The 20,602-nt window shown below is 42.1% G+C and overlaps 2 protein-coding genes across 7 annotated transcripts in view; one reads left to right on the top strand and one right to left on the bottom strand.

Moving 5' to 3' along the window:
• coro2ab (coronin 2Ab) overlaps positions 1–4,008 on the top strand; it is a 40,638-nt gene extending 36,630 nt beyond the window's left edge. For 3 of the 5 annotated variants that reach the window (XM_065275680.1, XM_065275677.1, XM_065275681.1), the window contains 6 exons: positions 636–740; positions 1,321–1,417; positions 1,515–1,627; positions 1,895–1,988; positions 2,142–2,365; positions 2,501–4,008. In XM_065275680.1, the coding sequence (XP_065131752.1) occupies positions 636–740; positions 1,321–1,417; positions 1,515–1,627; positions 1,895–1,988; positions 2,142–2,365; positions 2,501–2,620 (753 nt within the window). In that variant the 3' untranslated portion in view covers positions 2,621–4,008. The remainder of the gene's footprint in view (positions 1–635; positions 741–1,320; positions 1,418–1,514; positions 1,628–1,894; positions 1,989–2,141; positions 2,366–2,500) is intronic. The other 2 variants (XM_065275678.1, XM_065275679.1) reach the window with 2 other exon arrangements.
• A 628-nt stretch (positions 4,009–4,636) lies between these two features.
• On the bottom strand, positions 4,637–20,602 carry LOC135764998 (phosphatidylinositol 4,5-bisphosphate 3-kinase catalytic subunit alpha isoform). 2 transcript variants are annotated; one of them, XM_065275672.2, is made up of 22 exons: positions 20,302–20,602; positions 17,945–18,155; positions 15,508–15,670; positions 13,631–13,840; positions 13,101–13,351; positions 12,629–12,880; positions 12,455–12,540; positions 12,187–12,292; positions 11,555–11,707; positions 11,308–11,439; positions 10,772–10,896; positions 10,245–10,326; positions 9,983–10,147; positions 9,811–9,914; positions 9,420–9,591; positions 8,978–9,084; positions 8,778–8,899; positions 8,044–8,122; positions 7,707–7,877; positions 7,284–7,401; positions 6,998–7,149; positions 4,637–6,697 (listed from the first exon to the last, which is right to left on the bottom strand). In XM_065275672.2, exons 2-22 carry the CDS (start codon positions 18,131–18,133, stop codon positions 6,424–6,426), a joined length of 3,213 nt encoding a protein of 1,070 aa, XP_065131744.1. In that variant the 5' UTR covers positions 18,134–18,155; positions 20,302–20,602; the 3' UTR covers positions 4,637–6,423. The 2 variants fall into 2 exon arrangements, with proteins under 2 accessions (XP_065131744.1, XP_065131745.1); XM_065275673.2 differs by lacking the exon at positions 20,302–20,602 and adding an exon at positions 19,727–19,950.

Raw genomic sequence — 20,602 nt, 5'->3', positions numbered from 1 at the left:
TAGCAAAGGCCGTGATACCCATGGTGTAATTTCCCCATTGACATTTCCTGTTTGTCATACAACATGTCTGTCTTAGTTATCAAAGTTTGGACCTTTTCAGATTGTCAAAATTGAAGAAAATTAGATGTTAAACAGGAGTGAGGTAAGGCTTTACATCCCTAGAAATGGTCTTAAAATGCAAAAGTTGATGGTAAATAGTGAAATGTAAGATAAAAGAAAAAATTTATTACAATTTAAATAGACATAATTCTTCCTTTAAAACAACTCTTTAATGATTGTCTAAACTAAATCTTTATTGTTGATCATATACAGGTTTATAATTGTATAAAAGTTAAATTTCTAATAGTGACAACTGGTGGTGGTTTGTGGTAAGGCACAATAGCGATGTCCCCACCAGAATAGAAAAACCTGACAGAAATTAAGCTTGCTAAACTTAAGAATTTTTAATAATAAATATGTTTTTTGTTAATAAAAAATTCCCCCTGACACATCTGACTTAAAATTATGGCTTTATTGTATTTAGAAATTGCTGTCCCCACGTGTAACCTCCTAGTCAAGAGTCCCCACCATGTAGCATAAACAAGTATGTGTGTGTGTGTGTGTGTGTGTGTTTGTGTGTAATATTGTGTGTGCAGGAAGATTTGTCTGAGCCGATACTGGAGGAGGATTTTGATGAAGGTTCAGGCGTTGTTTTCCCTTTTTATGATCCCGACACACAGCTGCTGTTTCTGGCTGGGAAGGTCAAACCATCATCTATCAGCTCTGAGTGAATTTGTCTTTTATTTGTATTGAGATCATTGAAAACCTTTTTAGGACAAAGTTCTTTTAGTATGTAATCTGTTAAAGAGGAATTTACAGATTATTGAATAATAATAACTTGATATTGAATGTAAAATCTTTTCTCATGTAAAAACGCACTGAAGGACAGCAACCAAACCAGCATTTAGTTACATAACACCAGATACCTCACATTTAAAACGGTCATACCAAATATTGTTTCATTCTTACGGATGGAGATAACAGCAGTGTTTGTTTCTGTCCTGCCGACTACGCCAGAATGTTAGATCAGGTCTTCTCGCCACACAATATTTAGGATCCAGCCCCGGACACCAGATCCTGCCAGAAAATATCAGTTACTCAGCAGATTATGTAAATAAATGATTAGAAATAAACTGAAGAACACAAAAATAAAACATTTTGCACGTAAGGATCTAAGAAAGGATCCATCAATTTGGATGCCTATGTATATGAATATATAACATTGAGTCGATTAAAAAAATAAAGTTCATCGTTTCTTTTTTCAATAATTTTGTCCCGCAGGGTGACGGCAACATTCGTTATTATGAGGTCAGTGCAATCAAACCCTACATGCACTTCCTGGCTGAATATCGCTCTCAATTTCCACAGAGAGGCTTGGGTACACACAGATACACACACAAAGACGCACACACAGACACATACACACACTCGATTGTATCTGTGCTATACATGAGTGTGTTTGCGTGTTTGTTTAGGTGTTATGCCCAAGCGTGGGCTGAACTTCAACATCTGTGAGGTGTTCAGGTTCTATCGGCTGGTGGGCGTCAGAGATCTGGTGGAGCCGTTGAGCTTTTGTGTCCCACGCAAGGTAAAGCCATCATTCCTGATAGAGATGGAAAGATAAATAAAGAGTTACTTTGATGCATATAATCACAGATCAAACCAAATCCAAACCAATACAACAACCCCAGATTCATGTTAAAGTGATTCACCTCACACTGCAGAAGAAATGAAGCTGATTGACTTTCATCTGTTAGTAATTGTGTTGTACTCGCCGGATTAATTTTAAATCTGTCCAAAAATACTAGAAACAGAGCTAATAGAGTGATGTCATGTTTAATTCTCCCTCTGGCAGCAGTCTGGGGTTTTTCATGAGGATATTTATCCTCTGACAGCAGCCAATGAGCCGGCATTGACCGCACACGAGTGGCTGATGGGTCAGAATAAAGGTGAGGCTCAGCGAAGAACGCTGTCTGTTCATTCACTCCATACTTTACACTCACAGACAACAGGAACATTCAGTGATTTCCGAATGACCTTTAATGCCAAAAACGCAACTTTCAGCATTACTGGATTTGTATTTTTGGTTGAATCCTCCACAGGCCCTATGCTTATGTCTTTGAGACCTAAATCTAAAGAGGTCCAGAAGCGCATCATCCAACCACCTGACGCCGGGCCGCAGAACCCCGAACGTGAGGTCATCGTAAACGCGCGTGACTGGACGAAGGACGACACTGAAAGCCACGACTGGATCTCTGCTGGCACGCTCTCAGATGTGGACTGGACAGAGGCCACGTTTTGTCTTCCTCCTGAACCAGAGACAGAGGTCAGACGCTAACACCTTCTGCTGTGTGTGTGTGTGTGTGTGTGTGTGTGTGTGTGTGTGTGTGTGTGTGTGTGTGTTGTGTGTGTGTGTGTGTGTGTGCTGGCTCTCGTGAAGCTCTGCGTTTGACTTCTACAGGCATCACAGCGACAAGAGAAGGAAATACAAAATCAACAGGAGAAAGTCGAGCAAAAAGAACACAGAATACAACAGCTGGAGCTCAGGATCACACGACACCACACCAGAGCCTCTTTCTGATGACAGCCAATCACGGTAGAGATGCTGCAGCCGGTCACAGACGAGAAAATAATGTGTAGCACTTTTGTGAATGTATATTGTGTACATACACATACACTAAAGGAAGGTGTCATTGTTGACTCTACAGTAGGTTGATCTTTGAGAGAAAAGCAGAGAGTTGGGTAAATACGACACTTTCTGGAGTCTCTGAAGTGAAAGTGGTCTGTAATATCTGAGGGGTCTAGCGTTGGTTTTTGAGTCAGCTTGAATGAGACGGGGACGATGATCCTGTAGTGATGGATGTGTAAGAAATGAGTCAAGAGGAAAGCTGGTAGGTTGGGTGGTGTTTTAGAGACCTCAGTCTCTGTAAGATAACCAGCAGATAGTTATGGGTGGCATGGTGATAGTGAGGGGTTGAGGATGAATGATGGCTGCTGTGAGTGAGGTAGTCAGGACAAAGAAGAGACGAGATGTGTCTGGTGTTTAAAGTGGTGTTAATCTTTTTTTGAAAGTAAGGGCGAACTTACATTGACCCGAGTGTGATCGTCCCCCACAGGCTCACACAATTTTTTGTTTTGTTTCTGACCTAAGCATGCCTTGGTTGATAGGATGTGACGTTTTAAAGGAAGCACAAAGTAAAGCAAAGTACAGTAATGTGAAGTTTGTGACTTTTTATATTAGGTTGTTTTTGACGCAGTGACGCACAGCCCTCTCACATATTGCTTGATCAATCTCTGGTTTATTCTGCTCATGTTTTTTCACGTGAAGCGCACATCAGAAGGCTTTTCACGGTCGCACAACTGATGTCTCAACTTCTGAACACACTGTACTCGCTGGCCTGGAGGTGAAAGGGCAAACATCATCAAGACAGGATGTTAAACTATTGGTATTAGTAGCTACTGACATTGAGCAAAGAGGTTGTGGTGGATGAAATTGAAGTTGGGCTGATGGAGTTGCAGAGTCTCGGTCGATGCTATAACAGGGTTTGTGCTGCATATAGAAGTTAATGCTTTCTTGATTATCTACAGAATCATTGAGTTTTGACCGGCATGAGGTGATGCATTCGTAATAGAAGCCAACTCAATTTAGTTCAAATAGATCAAATGAAAGAAAACATATTATTTATTGTAAAAATATTCTTATATATATATTCTTCATATGATGACTAAATAAATACTGCATGTCTAATACTATCATGATTAGGATCTTAACAGAAATGTTTAATACATTAAACAATAAATTCGGTAAAAATAGTTTTCTATATTTAGGGTGGAGGAAAAGATGACAGCAAGAGTGATAGATGATTTCTGTGACCAGAGATTTGCAGAAGACCGTAATGAAAGTCAGATTTTATTTGATATTAAACAACTTTGCTCTTTGTTAACTGTAAATAAACACATTTTCTGCTATGTTGTATATACTTTATTGAAGTGAATAATTGTAATTTTCTTGAATCATTTAGTTATTAAAACACTAAATATACATCGCTTGTTGTAAAGTATGTTGTTGAGCCACAGTACACATGCATCAGGATATCAGCGCCACCTCATTTTGATCCAGAAAACCTCCTGAAAAACACTGTTAGGATTGACTGGAAAACACAGAGATGAAATCTGACTGATGCTTCAACCGTCTAGAGTCTCATTTCTGTGCTGTAACACTACTGAGATAGACCTGATGATTGTGTTGTCTTTTGTGTGTGTGTGTGTGTGCGTGCGTGCGTGCGTGCGTGCGTGTGTGTGTGTGTGTGTGTGTGTGTGTGTGTGTGTGTCATCATCTGCAGTGCATGAAGAACTGAACCCATAAGTAGCATGACAGTAAAATCATAAATAGTATTTTAAGGACATAACCTCTTGCGGTGTCGTGCGGGTCTTTAATTTAAGGGCTGCTGCTTTCGTTTCAGAAATAGATGCTTGGAAGTGTCTCACTGATTGATTCACAGCCTCTGCTGTGTGGTGTCATTACAATTAGTTTGCTGCATCCCTGATCATGAAGTTTTCTATTTATGACTCTTGACACAGATGTTGTGTGCTTTTATAGCTGAAGCAAGACTCACAAACATGACATGAAAAAGGAGTATTGAGAAAGAATATCAACTTTTGTCACGTTTGATGTTTATCATCCAAGTTAACGGCTCACCTGTTGTTATGATGACGTACATCCCATCAACATGGCTGATGTAGTACAACCCAAATTCATTCACACTAACTTACTCATATTCATATTTTATAGAAGAAAGTACTGTTTAACGGTCAATGAGTAATTCAGTACTTATTTTGGACACAGGGATACTGAGAAATCATACAAGAAGCAGCGCATCATCTGGGTATTCCTCACCCACTGTTTTGTATGCAGAGGTTTTGGAAATACTTTTGTTTAAACATACCGATTTTCACACTTTATTTAGTTAGGATGAATGTCGTTTTCATTACAGGAGCAAAATTAATTCACAAGATGTACAGAAATACCCCAACATATAAAAACAGTTTATTAAACAAAACCTCACAAAACAACAAACGAACAAAACTCCTGACTGGACCCTGAACCTGAACATCAGTTTGATCAAGTTTAATCAAAATTACAGTACAGTGATATTTTCAGATCATGTATGTTATTGCAGGTCAGATTTGTCAGAAACATGCAAATAAATCACATTTATAAGCCTTACAGCAGTCATGAGAAGAGTTATTTATGGTATCATTTCACAATGTTTGTAATTCACCAGAACATCAACGTCCGCATGCTTTCAGTTTCCTTTATAACGCACGACTGTGATCCTCCTCTGTAACTTATAATAATGTCTGATGCGATCAGATCGTCTCAACAATCCTTCAGTTGAATAAAATGACAGGGCGCTCATAAAGTCAAAGTGACTGGATGATTTCTAGATTGTAATCTCGCAGCATCTTCACAGATTCTGGCTGATTGTAAGTCGCAGAGATTTAAATTGGCAGGTTTTTTACAATTTCTTAAATAACGATGTCACATTTTCTCTTTTACTATAACAAGAGTTAACTATTCTGTGGAAGACTATAAAAATCAGCTGCTCTGAGCTGCAGTGCATTCTGGGAAACAATGTTGATATGACATCTCGTCCCATTTGGTTTTAAGGTGGCAGTGTCAATCAAAGCTTGACCTTTGAGACCCTGAGGAGAAACGTAAACTCTTCAGAAGAGTTCCTGATCATCGACACCCTGAAGGAAGATCTCCAGATATCAATCTCACAGTCACAAGCGTTTCTGTCGCTCTCACAGCTCTGCAGTGGTTTCCCATGAGCCTTTGTGTGTTACTGGGGAAATTTCCTGTCGCTTTTTAAAGCACTTCAGCGGTTTGTCACAGTGTCAGTGTGTGTTTGTGGAGACCTTATTGTGTGTCCATGTATTTACTGTTTAAATTGGGTTTGACCGCAAGCTCTTCTGATATATTACACTTCAATTATTTTCAGTTTATCTCCCTGATATCTACATGACGTTCTTCATTAGACGGGTATAACCAACAGCTGTTACTATGGTTACCGATGTTTATAGGTAGTGAATTCATTTAAAATGTTGATTAAATTGACAGAAACTACCTGTACATTAAACGGTTTTGTTGCACACCTTTGAGCCAATCAGAGTCAAGTATTCAGACAGACCACCATGGTATAATGCATAACAGAATAAACCGCCGAATCGCATTCTGTATTCTGCATCCTTCAACGTGTGACATCAGAAGAGACTTTACAGATCAATCTGACACTTGGTACTGTACAGCAAAAATGACCCTACAGCTAAATTCTCATGATGCTAACAGTAGAGCTGCTAAGGTCTGTCTGTGTGTGTGTGTCAGTGTTCATTAGGCATGTGTCTGATGGTGTGAAATATCCAGTCCATCTTGGTTGTCCATCCTCCATGATGGGCATCGTTCATCTGTTTGGTGAAATACTCCAGCGCGTCCTGCTGGTTCTTCTCTAGAGCGAGCGTCTTGCGCAGATATGCGATGTCATCAAAGCTCTGCAGCTCGGGCATACCGCAACCCAACAGCAATGAGAAGAGATTGATAAAGAGACTGGCGTGCTGACGGATGGCCAGGTACGCTTTATAACACATCTCCTGAAACCTGACAGACGCAGACAGAGAGATCAACATACAGACACAGTGAAATGGACAGACAGACAGAGACACAGAGAAAAGCAGGAAAAACAAACTCTATAGGCGACCCCTGTAACTGTGTGTTTGGTTTGTCACAAATGCAACCAAGCGTGGTTTGATTTTTTGATCTAAGACAAAGCGTTGTTTTGCAGTGGTTTAATAACCGCCCACTTAGACAAGAAAAGCGTCTAATGGACATCACAGTTGGGTTTGTCAATGTGTGTCAGACTGGGACACCGATGTGATGTGAAGCAGTGCGCTCGCTCACCTCTCAAAATCTTTGGTCTTGGTACACTCCTGCACACCCTTACTGATGACAATCAAGAAGTCCTGTGTGAGGACGAAAGGAACTCGTTCTCGTTTATATCCAAACTTCTTCTTTTTATGATCCAGGAAGTGACCAAAGTCAATGTGGAAGAGCTGCAGATAGAAGATTAAGTCATGAGAAATATTCACAGATATCTGTCTGCCTGTCTATCTGTGTGTGTGTGTGTGTGTGTGTGCGTGCGTGCGTGCGTGCGTGCGTGCGTGCGTGCGTGCGTGCGTGCGTGTACCTGTCCATTTTCCTTCACCATGATGTTGCTGTTGTGTCGGTCTCCAATACCCAGAATAAAAGTTGCCACACAGTATCCAGCACATGAGCGTGTGAATAATTCAATGGCTCTGTCATAACTGAGAGAGTAAAGAACATGAAGGAGAACTGAGAGAACAACATGACTGAAGTGTATATACTAGAAACACAATTAACATTAAAATCACAACAGGACGACAATAAAGATAAAGTGTGTGTGGCCATTTCTCAAACTGAAGGCTGCATCTTCTGGAGGTCACATATGCAGGCTGCATGCTTTATTTCAGAATATTAACTATCATAAAGTTGACTATTATTCTTAGTTAATTGTAAATTGTTGTAATATGTTTATGACTTGAGGATGCAGACTTCAGTTTGAGAAACTGTGTGTGTGCGCTTTCCTTACGCCTCTCCTTTGTTCTTCTCTTTGATCCAGTGGTGAAGTGTGTTACTGTTGAACTGTAGCGCCCCCTTCAGTCCACCTTTACACTGAATCTGCATGATGGTATGAGAGTTCTTCACCACTTCAATAAGACCGACACAGTCACCAATAGACAAACAGCCGTACGGCAGCATTCTGCACACACAAAGAACAGTCGGCTGGTTAATGTGTGTCAGTGTTGTGTTGTGATTGGCTAAGGGTCAGTAGTGTGCTGTGATTGGCTAACTGTCAGTAGTGTGCTGTGATTGGCTAACTGTCAGTAGTGTGCTGTGATTGGTTAACGTGGCTCTGGTTTACTCACCGCAGGTCCAGCCCTTGATTCTGCCAGATATTTTCCATAATTTTAATGATCTGTAGCGTTAGCATGTCCTGACGTAGATCTACAAAACAAACCTTTCACAACTTCAGTCGTGCTCTGGCACATAACACAGATTATTGCACATCACGCATAAAGATTAATCTGTTATCTGAAATCAATTATTGGACAACAGCTTTAAGTTCAGAGATAGAGACAGAGAGCTTATCCTTATTGATCTCTCTTTCTGATAACAACACCAATACATTATTGCTGTAGGCAGGCTTCTCTTTCTTTAATGTATATATGAGTACATTAAAGTGTACTGCACATGTTAAAAATGTAATGACAAAAATAATAAATGCTGTGGTTAAATAAAAAATAATGGTGTTGTTAAAATGATTATAAAAACATATTTAGGGGTCATTTGTGCTAAGTGGCTAATTTATTCTATTATCTAATCCTATAGTACATCATGAGAATGAACTCACTGTTTTAAAATACAACTCCTAAAAGATGATATAACTTAACGTAACATAACATGTATTAATTGTTATAGTTTTTGCTTTATGGTCTTTCCAATTTTTATTATGTATTAATATTAACTTCACTTCATGAGGTGTCCGTCTATAACAGATCCTATATTTACAATATAACATCCATTCCTTGCAATGTATTCCTTAATGAACACATACACGCACACAGAGACACACATGCACACACACACACAAGATGCTCACCATCTCCATTTTTAAAGATGATCTCATTATTGGTGAAGAGCAGCTCGCTCATGATATCTGGATTCTCCCAGTTTAACCACAGTGGCCTCTTTGCTGAAGACATGATACGACACTCCTCCAACCTAATACACACACACACACGTTACACACAAATCATTCTCATTATATATACGTGTGTGTGTGTGTGCGCGTGTGTGTACCTGAGATTTCCCAGTTGGTGAACAGGGTTTAGAGGAGAAACAAACCCTTGCAGTGCCTCCATGTAATCTGGGCGGGACATGTGCTCCACCAAGAACTTCATCTGAGTCTGCAACAGCCAATCACAATGCAGAATAAGCCTCATAATGCAGTTTAGTGTACACTTTATTGTCATTGTGCCAGGGATGAGATCTGTTCATGGACCGTCAACAATCTATACACTGACTATCTGATCAAATGAAACGCGTTCTCCATCTGATGCTGTGTGTTTGTGTGTCTGATGTAATCTGAGGCTACATGCTGATCTCAGTGAGTCAACTAACCTCAGGAAACAAACATATTTTTGTTTTGAATGTAGTCAAGTTGGTTGGGATTGTCTATTGACATTTAAATTTAGAAATTGACCAACTTCAAGAGTCTCACCGTCTCCTTACAGTGTCTCACCTTCTGTGTCTCATCTTTCTTCTCTTGCTTGAGAGTATCTGTGAGGTTCACCAGTTTGTCCATGGCCTCCACCTGCCTGTTGAGATGTTTGAGGTACATGCCACACGCCCGACAGAAGGCCTCCAACAGAAGTCCAAACCTCCGCGATACGGTTTTATTATGCATCTCTGATCTACACAAACGCACATATTATACAAACACACACATGCCTGTGATCTGGTATGTTTAAGGAATAATAGATTATTTAGTTTTGTTTCAATGATTAAAAGATAACTTTACAGCCGTAAGAACGACGTCAAAACCACCAGGTCACATTTTGCCTACATTTTATTTCAAATAAGAGTAAAGGGTTTTAAAAAGAAATATTTTTTGAACCAAAAAATGAACTTACTTGAGATGCCAGAAGAAGAAATGGCCAATCTTCTGATTGGTCAGAGCTTTCTTGATCAGGAAACGAGCTAACGGGTTATCCAGATACATCTCATATTTCAGTACCTTAAGCACAACACATGTTAGGGTACAAGTGGACGCTACCTGCCTGATCAAACACACAAAAAACACACCTGTACAAGCTGCAGCAGGTACTGACTGAGTTTGTCATCTGTGAGACCCTGAATGAGGCAGCGCAGCGCAAACTCACGGACCATCGGATCAGGAAAGTTACAGTCCAGAAGTTCCAGAGCAGATTCAGGCTCCATCAATGGCCAATCCTTCAGCAGACAGTAAATCTGCAGAGACAAGATGTGTATATGTTGTGCTGCTGCAGATGTTGAAACACTGAAACCACACAATGATGAAGAAGAGGATGAAGGAGGTCTTCTGTACCTGTGACACTTCATCCCGTGAGTTCCATTTGACAGACAGCAGCAGTTTTGGAAGACTTTCTGGAATATTCACACAGTAATGTCTGAAAGAAAGCAACATCCAGAATCATTTACACTTGATTTGGTCAACATTCAAGAGCGTTTTATTTTACTGATCATTACGTGCTGTAATATGCAATGATGGAGTGTTCGCGGTCTATGTGTTTAATGTCAGGAATGACGCAAGGGTAAATAAATAATCACAGAAGTAAATATGTGTTTAATGTCAGGAATGACGCAAGGGTAAATAAATAATCACAGAAGTAAATAATGTTTCTTCAATAAAAGAATAATGTATTCAGTCTTCTGTGTTGATTATTATTCTGCACAGCTAGGAAATGCTAACTTTTTATTTTGTCTCTGTAGGATCAGTCGAGTCAGATTTGGCTCACATACAGAAAAAACCCAATGACAGATGAAATGATTTGTTGTTGGTGTAGTTCAGTATTATGATATATGAACACATGAGGTGTGTGCGTGTGTGTCTACCTGTGTCTCCACAGGAAATCTTTCTCTTGTTCTGAGAGTTCATACAGAGGATCTCGACTGCACAGTGTGCGCAGCTGCTCTGCGTCTGCCTGCGATATGGTGCTGTCACACGCCAGACGACTGCTCTGAATAAGACATGAATTATTTTACATTATGTGTGTGTGTCAGTGGCACGCGGTGTCGTGACTTCTCTTCCGGGGAGGCACAAATGCAATGCTTGTGAAATCATGTATTTGTCGCCCGTCATGTGTTGGCTCGTTATGTCAAAATGCGTGTTTGGAGCGTCATGTGAACCTATGTGCATCATGTCAAAATATATGCCTGTTGCAGATGCGCCGAAGGGGTTTATGATAAAAGAGACACTCGTTTTCATCTTATATGTAACTACAGTTAAGTGTTAAGCGATTTTCAGGCAAGTATCTTGCATTCATATCCCCTCAGAAGAGAAGTCACAGCACGCCACTGGTGTGTATGTATAGTATGTTTGTGTACGTGTAGTATGTTTGCGTCTGTGTAATATGTTTGTGTATGTGTACCAGTCCCAGACAGTAGCTGTAGCCCAGCTCACGAGAGATGCTCCAGTTTGCATGTTCCTCTATCTGCTGGTCATCAGGAAACACAACGGTCTGATTAAACCAGGGAAACTCCAGCTCTACACACGGCGTTTCCTGCGGACACACACACACACACACAACACTAAAGTAAAGCAAAGCCAAGTCATTTATAGCGTATCATAAACATCTTTTATCAGAAACATCTAATAACCGTACGTCTCATACACACTTTATTTGAGTTTGATCCGGAAACTCCGATCGGATTGAGAAGATCCTCCAGACCGTGAGGGACCGGCCACAAGCCCAAAGCCACTTTACCGCTGACCAGAGTATCTTTATAGTCAAAGAGATTGATGTTTCCCCACGCCAGCGGGCAATGCTCCTGCATAAACACATGGATGCTCATTTAAATATATTTATCTGATTTTGGTGTTTATTAAAAGTCCAGTGTAGAAATAAAGTTCAGGTTACTGTACAGCAAACAAAAAATGTTTAAAACATCAATGGAGGGGGCATTTGGAGCAATAGGAATTTATTTTGTCACAGACTTTCTGTCTTGTCATCATGCTGGAGTAAAACCTTAGGTCAGGAATCGAACCAACAACCTCCCGCTTACCTGCCTGAGCCTTAAGCACCAGCATTTCCCAACCCTGTTACTGGAGTCTCCCACATCTATTCCCATTATTTCCCATCTAATGAGCTGATGTGAGTTGGTGTGCCATCAGGAACAGGGTTGGGAAACAGTTACAGCACATACAGTAACCCCTAATGATTACAGATCATTAACTAAACCCTAATCACAGAAAGAACAACTATTCTTATAAAGTGTTCATCTTATATACAAGCAAGGTCAAAGTTCACCTCTTTCGCACCCTTGCGACCCTTTACAGAACAGATGGACAGACAGAGTCGAGCAGAGCGAGGGACGTCTGTCAGAAAAATGTCATACGACAGCCATTCATTCCACCTGAGAAAGAGAGAGACTGTCAGACACTGAAAAATTACAGCTTGGTGAAATGATTCTGTTCTTTAATAAAGAATTAGGGTTAGAGAAAATGTGCTTGATGTGAGCTAGATGTAGTGTCAATAGTTAGGGTTAGGGTTGTATCATAACTTTTCTTTATGTTACCTGGGGTTGGAGCAGGGCACTCTCTGAGTATTGACGTTGTCACACAGCGGTTCTCCTCCATGATATATACCTGTCCTGACATAGATCTGACACACAGAGAGAGAGATGATCACAGAGCTTCACTGCTCATAAACTGTCTGTCTGTCTGTCTGTCTGTCTGTCTGTCTCGCTCACCTTGTCTATGTCTCTGATGTTGACGTTGACATATGTAGCGCACAGCAGTCGTACTCGCAGGTGTGTGTTAAAAGCCCAGAGCGAGCGTGAAGATCCCGGGTCTCCCCCGCCAGGACACGGACTCGGCTGAGGCGTGCGACGGCTGTAGGATGGAGCCATGAATCCACTGGCAGGAAGTTGACTGTACAAACTGTCCTTACTGACCAACATCAGGTGAGGGAGACGACCCAGTGTGATACAACTCCTGATGTACTACACACAGACACACACACACGTCTTTGTGTCTTATAAGGGTACAAACACTGTACCGAAGAGATGAGATACCATACTGAGAAATAGCCATAACACTAAAATACCAAAGACTCAAAACTAATATTACAAAGCAAAGAGTTCTAGCACACACACACCACCAGACCATACATCAGGTCATTTCTCTGGTAACCACGGTATAATAAATCTGAGAGAAGCGTACCTTATATTGGCTGAGGGGATATTTCTCCAGGAAATACTCATCACATCCACAAACTTTCAGCATGTACTGTCCCTGATACTCCTGCACACACAGACGCAGCTGCTGCGCAGACAGATGCATGCTGCGCGTCTTCTTGCGGATGGCTTCAGCGATGAGCTGCTCTGGGAGCGAGTCGTGTGCGATCTTTAGCGTGTACTTCTGCTTTGAGTTGGACGGAGACACGATCACCCAGATTGTCACAATCAGACGACCTGCAGAAAGACATCAACTTCACTTAAACTGAGTTTGTCTGGATATAAGGCTGTGTTTATTTTGATGACTTCCGTGAGATGCCGTAACTGATCATGGACAATATTCTTGACTAATCGGGAAACACATTTATGCTAAAAACTAACAAGTAGAGCTGTCACATTGTGGTACATGACATTATAAGCTTTACTGCACATGTGTTTCCTGTTCAGTCATCATACAGAGAGATAGGATGCGTTCCTTTTAGTGTTCGAAATGTGCATGCAGGATGAGATTTTGACCTTTGTCGAGTTTGCTGTAGATGTGTTCTGGTAGGTCAGGTGATGACTCCACGTTTGGGGGGTAGACGTACAGCGCCTGCGTGTGAGCACCTCCTCCTTCGCGCTCCTCCACCGCCTCCCTGCAAACGCTCAGAATGTTCCGCCGGAAGTCCTGAACCTCCGGGTCCTTCACCAATTCAAACTCACAGATGGGCATTCCAATAGCAAAACCTAAACATAGCGTAGCTGTTATCAGGCCACGGTCGGGTAGTGCAAGCTTAACCTAACCAGATGGCATTGTAAAGCTGTTCTTATAAATGTTGTAACTAGTATCTATTTCTTTGACAGGCATTTAAAAGCTCATTCAGGACTGTCCTTGATATACAGTAGGTCTTAACTCTTTCCCCGCCATTGAGTTATCTCGTCAATTAAGAGAAAACGCTTCCCTGCCAAATTACGAATTTTTACGGAAATCCATATTTCCCAGGTGTGCCATCTTGAAAAGTGAAGCCACTAGCTCTTTGATCGCCCCCTGGTGGTTGGCTGCAGTACAAGTCATAAACCCCGCCCTCTCCATGCAATCGAACGGGACTCGGCTATAAATACGGACTCGGTTTGTGTCTGTTCCGCCTATGGTCACTAAAGTCACTTAAAATCTCAGTGCCCTCTATGACTCTTTGGGGCAGTTTCCCGGACAGGGATTAGACTAGTCCTAGACTTAAACACTTTTAAGAGCTCTCCAAACTGAAAACAACTCGCACTTACATATCTTAAAATACATCAGTGCCCTTTGTTTTACCTCAAAATGCACACAGGTAATGTTTTTAGTAATGCATGTTTGTTAAAACTTGTTAAATTTCCTAATTAAACTAAGGCCTAGTCCTGGATTCAGCTAATCCTGGTCCGGGAAACCGCCCCTTTATATCCTGTTATTGTCACTGTTTGTCTAAGCCTCGTCTCAATCATTTCAATGCCCAGTTTTTCCCAGTGTTAAATATGCAAACGATAAATAAAAGCCTCTTGACTCGACTCTTAAATAAAAAATGATTTACACTTTCAATAAAGTTTTCCGAAAGATCATTTTGGTCCTTTAAGGTAGCTGTTATCACGCTAATATATGGTCAATTGTTCATTTTTTGTAATAGGTTTCATTTTAGCTAGTAATTTGATGCTATAGAAACAGGGCGTGTCGTTATGATTGGAGTGGTTGAATTGGGCGCGCAAGCGTTTGGGTGGAGGATTCATACCGGGGCTCCGCCTCTTGCTCCACAGACGATTCGTTCTGCACATGCCCTGGCTCCAAACTGACGTTTTTACATAACATGATAGCGCCCATGGTCGGACATTTTTGGCTTCAATTCATTACAATGGAAGAAAAGCAACATTGCGTCATCCATTTTTTTTTACAATCCATGATATTTCTGCTATTATTTCTGCACTCTTACACAACTTATAAAACACTAAAGCATCCACTGATCCAAAAACAGTAAGAACTGTATGTTTTGATTTTCGCTCTGAATCTGATCTCTATCAAACGTCTTTCACAAAAATGCAATTATCTCAGCTTTTTACTCAAAATGTGGTATTATTGAAGACACCTACTCATATTTGAGAGGTGATAAAAAGAGAACAAATGAAGATAGGATAAAAAACCAAAAGTTCAGGGTTTTGCTGATGGTAAGTTAACCCCTCTTTCTGGAATACACCCCTGTTCTTTCATATGATATTGTATGTTAATATATTTAAAGAAGAACATTTTCTGGAAGGCATTCTTTCAGGGAAATTATAAAAACAATGCAGCCGTTGGCTGGCAACTTTTTTTAAAACACTGGTGGGAAAGAGTTAAAATGAACTCATAATCAAATCCATACAAAGGATTGAGTAATTTCATTACTGACCAATCTCCCTATTAAGTATTTTTTCCTCTCGGTTTCCCAGTGGCTCAATGACCTTCAGGATGGGGTGAAAGAGTCGTAGATCACACAGTCGTCTAGTTTCATCGTAGAACTCCTCCCTCTCTGCTTCCTGTGTCACACCCACAAAGATGTAGCATGACTCTTCCTGTCAACCAATCAGAAATGCTAAACTGAGAAAATCATCCAGTAACCAGCTGCCTGTATATGAGCTAAATGAGCTAAATGTACATGAGCTAAATCGGTTTGATCAAACTAATAAGTTGAGTATTTAGAGGAGTGCGGGCGGTAGAGGAGGTGTTTAGAGGGGCGTTCACCTGCAGCAGGTGGTAGTGGAGGTGTTTAGAGGGGTGTTCACCTGCAGCAGGCGGTAGAGGAGGTGTTTATGGGGGGTTCACCTGCAGCAAGGGGTAGAGGAGACGTTTTTAGGGGGTTCACCTGCAGCAGGTGGTAGTGGAGGTGTTTATGGGGGGTTCACCTGCAGCAAGGGGTAGAGGAGGCGTTTTTAGGGGGTTCACCTGCAGCAGGTGGTAGTGGAGGTGTTTAGAGGGGTGTCCACCTGGAGCAGGTGGCTAGGGAGGTGTTTAGAGGGGTGTTCACCAGCAGCAGGCGGTAGAGGAGGTGTTTAGAGGAGTGTTCACCTGCAGCAGGTGGTAGTGGAGGTGTTAAGAGGGGTGTCTACCTGGACCAGGTGGTTAGGGAGGTGTTTAGAGGGGTGTTCACCTGCAGCAGGTGGTACGGGAGGTGTTTAGAGAGGTGTTCACCTACAGCAGGTGGTAGAGGAGGTGTTTAGAGGGGTGTTCACCTGCAGCAGGTGGTAGTGGAGGTGTTTAGAGGGGTGTTCACCTGCAGCAGGTGGTACGGGAGGTGTTTAGAGAGGTGTTCACCTACAGCAGGTGGTAGAGGAGGTGTTTAGAGGGGTGTTCACCTGCAGCAGGTGGTAGTGGAGGTGTTTAGAGGGGTGTTCACCTGCAGCAGGCGGTAGAGGAGGTGTTTATGGGGGGGTTCACCTGCAGCAAGCGGTAGAGGAGGTGTTTTTGGGGGGTTCACCTGCAGCAGGTGGTAGTGGAGGTGTTTAGAGGGGTGTCCACCTGGAGCAGGCGGTTAGGGATGTGTTTAGAGGGGTGTTCACCAGCAGCAGGCAGTAGAGGAGGTGTTTAGAGGGGTGTTCACCTGCAGCAGGTGGTAGTGGAGGTGTTTAGAGGGGTGTTCACCTGCAGCAGGTGGTACGGGAGGTGTTTAGAGGGGTGTTCACCTGCAGCAGGTGGTAGTGGAGGTGTTTAGAGAGGTGTTCACCTACAGCAGGTGGTAGAGGAGGTGTTTAGAGGGGTGTTCACCTGCAGCAGGTGGTAGTGGAGGTGTTTAGAGGGGTGTTCACCTGCAGCAGGTGGTACGGGAGGTGTTTAGAGAGGTGTTCACCTACAGCAGGTGGTAGAGGAGGTGTTTAGAGGGGTGTTCACCTGCAGCAGGTGGTAGTGGAGGTGTTTAGAGGGGTGTTCACCTGCAGCAGGTGGTACGGGAGGTGTTTAGAGAGGTGTTCACCTACAGCAGGTGGTAGAGGAGGTGTTTAGAGGGGTGTTCACCTGCAGCAGGTGGTAGTGGAGGTGTTTAGAGGGGTGTTCACCTGCAGCAGGCGGTAGAGGAGGTGTTTATGGGGGGGTTCACCTGCAGCAAGCGGTAGAGGAGGTGTTTTTGGGGGGTTCACCTGCAGCAGGTGGTAGTGGAGGTGTTTAGAGGGGTGTCCACCTGGAGCAGGCGGTTAGGGATGTGTTTAGAGGGGTGTTCACCAGCAGCAGGCAGTAGAGGAGGTGTTTAGAGGGGTGTTCACCTGCAGCAGAGGGTAGTGGAGGTGTTTAGAGGGGTGTTCACCTGCAGCAGGTGGTAAGGGAGGTGTTTAGAGGGGCATTCACCTGCAGGAGAGGGTAGTGGAGGTGTTTAGAGGGGTGTCCACCTGCAGCATGCGGTAAGGCAGTTGTTTAGAGGTGTGTTCACCTGCAGCAAGCAGTAAGGGAGATGTTTAGAGGGGCGTTGACCTGCAGCAGGTGGTAGTGGAGGTTTTTAGAGGGGTGTTCACCTGCAACAGGTGGTAAGGGAGGTGTGTAGAGGGGCGTTGACCTGCAGCAGGCCATAGTGAAGGTGTTTAGAGGGGTGTTCACCTGCAGCAGGTGGTAGTGGAGGTGTTTAGAGGGGTGTCCACCTGCAGCAGGTGGTAAGGAAGGTGTTTAGAGGGGTGTCCACCTGCACCTTCGTTTTTAATAAAGGCTTTTTATATTTTGGAACTGGAAGTAGTGCCTAGGATCTTCATTAACTAGATATTAGTTCTAACCCAACCAAGAGCACCTTCTGGGACACATGAGGAGGTTCTTTCAGCAAGAAGAGCCCTTAGATTCTCTCCTTGATTGGTATTTAAAGGGGTATTTACCTGCAGCAGGTGGTAGAGGGGGTATTTGCGAGCTTCACTAAACAGCTGTTGTTTTATGCTGGTCAGCGGTGCCTCTCTCAAACACTCCAAACTAACCAGAATGCCATTGGGAAGACAGCAGTCCACCAGGATACGAGGAGGCATCAGGTGTAGCCCCCATAACTCTCCCGATGATGGACGAGGAGCCATGCTGTCCCCTGACACTCAACACCTAGAAAGATTGTTAAAATCATCACCCATTCAGGCATTTAAAAATTATTACAAATCAGGCTGTTTAGTTGTTAAACTTCAGGGTTAGGGTTTTGGACTAGATCGTCCAAAAAATATAATTATTCTCTGCACAAAAGGCCGTCAAGTGCATCTCTGAGAATAGCACGGATGCACTTCACACAGGTTAGCTGCATCCGAAATATCTAAAACGGGACATCATGAAAATCTGTCTTTTTCCATGTTTAAGTGCTATAATTGAGTTCCCAGTGCTTCTATCAAACTAGAAAATGTGAAAAAGATCAACCCAGTAACTTAGTTTTGATAAACCATTCTCTGTAAGCATGTGAAAAAACGTAATTGAAATTTAGCTTCTCTTGTGATTAGGCATGGGCTGTTTACTGGTTTCAAGGTAAACCGAGTTTTTAAAGAGTCAAGGTTTCAAAACCACTAACATTGGTATACCGGCTAATGCCTACTTGTGATGTCACAAGGGGATCTTATTATAATACTGCTCCTAAATCTGCACTATCCAAGCACAACACTGCCATTTAGTGCAGAGATCAGCTCATTTGAATTTAAAAGGATACACCCAAAAACAGCACATTTTTGCTCACACCTACAAAGTGTTATAATAAATTATCAGTGGGGTATTTTGAGCTGAAACTTCACGTATGACGCCAAATATTTATTTGTCTTGTCAATGTCCCCTTTAATAAATATTACACCAATTCTGTGTTTATTACATTCAAAACACCTGTGACAACCTGCCCCAACCTCATCGTGATACCTATGAAAATACCCTTGATCTTTCTCTCTCTCTCTTTCTCTCTCGCTCTCTCTCTCTCTCTCTCTCTCTATTTGATTTTCACGTACTGACAAAAAGAAACAAAATAAACCAAAACCTCCTCAAGTTAAAGTGAGGGGAAAACAGTAATACAGTATCATACTGAGCAATGTACTGTATATGCAAATGTAATATTTCGTTGTGTGCACTTTATAATCACTCAATCTGATGATTACATTAGGAACTTTAGTCTGAAAAATTAAATTTATCTATCCATTCTTATTTCAAATATTGAAACACAGACACAATGATTAAAAGTCAATTGTCAAGAGGCTTCTGCTGATCTTTTGTGTGGTCGCTCACAGCTCGGGCACGCGCAGCATGTCTACACTACAGAAAGTAGGGCGAGATATAAACAAAAGACACCCGAAACCTGAATGTTAAAATCAAACATAAGAGCGGGAGAGTTTCTGTAAAACCGTGTATATTGTTATAAAGTCTGTGGGTGATCGCTGTACGATTATATCGATCAGAAATATAAACCGTCGTTCACTGACGAGTATGGCAAAGCATCTTGTTGGCACTGTGAACGCGCTTTTGTGGCGCGTGCCTACATTCCGGTGCCGGTAGAAACTGACTGAAGAGCAATCTGAACAGAACCGAAAAATCACAAAACAAAGCGTTACACGAGCGATTAAAATTGACGCTTTTATGATAAATGTACATCATACATGCGGTGTTAGAGAATAATATTAACGTTACACACCTTTAAAAGAGAAAATACCCACCTGCGCCCTCACACGAGCATCATCACGACCCCCGCGCGTGAAAGCTGACCCCGAGAGTGAGTGATGTCAGCACAATAACCCCATCATACCCCTCAGTGTTGCCCAGCAGTATCTGCCCTCCCTCCGTACACACCCTGTGCTGTGCCACAGCATCTCTGTCCCGTTACCGGAGAACAATAAGTGTGGCGGGCACGAGCGCGCGTTTGACTAGAACGCGCGGCGCACGAGCTGTCAGTTTATAAGAAAAATGTAAAAAAAAATCTGAAAAAATTTAAAAATAAAAAAATGCAATGTCACATACGATATTTTATTTATATTAAAATGCCATAAAGTAATTTCATAACCAACAGAAAATCCTTTGTTATTATAGTTTCACAATGTTTGCATCATTCCACAGATTAACCCCACAGGAAAGAAATGTGTACGGGAAAACACGCAAACTGTGTACCATCTGCTTTGTTATTTGTGTCTGTTGTTAAACATGACTGACAGTTTATCAGGTAAAATCTGTTGACCTATTTTGATGTAATCTGTTATTAATCTTTCTATAGTAGATGTGTGAATGAAACACTCACCAGCTGGCTCTCGTGTCTGCTTTAGATTCCCTCTGAAATTCTTCTGGACTTTCTCAGGATCTGTGTTTTCCTCAATCTCTCTCCGCTGGAACAATGCTCACTTCCCCTCTCTCACAAAACACTTTCCAGTCTCTCACGGTACACATTCCCTTAAATCCAGTTCAGTCTTTACGCAAACATTGCACTTTAAATATACTGTCACATTCACTTTCATAAACAGATTTCAATATATTTTCAGGACATACATTTAAAAACAAATGTGGTCTGCACATATATGGCCAGACCTGTACACACACGCACA

This window comes from Paramisgurnus dabryanus, chromosome 21 (genome assembly GCF_030506205.2).
Source record: "Paramisgurnus dabryanus chromosome 21, PD_genome_1.1, whole genome shotgun sequence".
NCBI classification, from domain to species: Eukaryota; Metazoa; Chordata; class Actinopteri; order Cypriniformes; family Cobitidae; genus Paramisgurnus; species Paramisgurnus dabryanus.
This window is presented reverse-complemented; position numbering and strand designations above follow the sequence as displayed.

Coding starts and splice junctions, on each gene's coding strand:
- LOC135764998 (XM_065275672.2), bottom strand. CDS start 18,133: ATGGCTCCTCGTCCATCATCGGGAGAGTTATGGGGGCTACACCTGATG. Junction 11,440..11,554: donor CCGGATCAAACTCAAATAAA/GTGTGTATGAGA, acceptor GTGTGTCCGCAG/GAAACGCCGTGTGTAGAGCT. Junction 9,915..9,982: donor ACCTGCTGCAGCTTGTACAG/GTGTGTTTTTTG, acceptor GTTGTGCTTAAG/GTACTGAAATATGAGATGTA.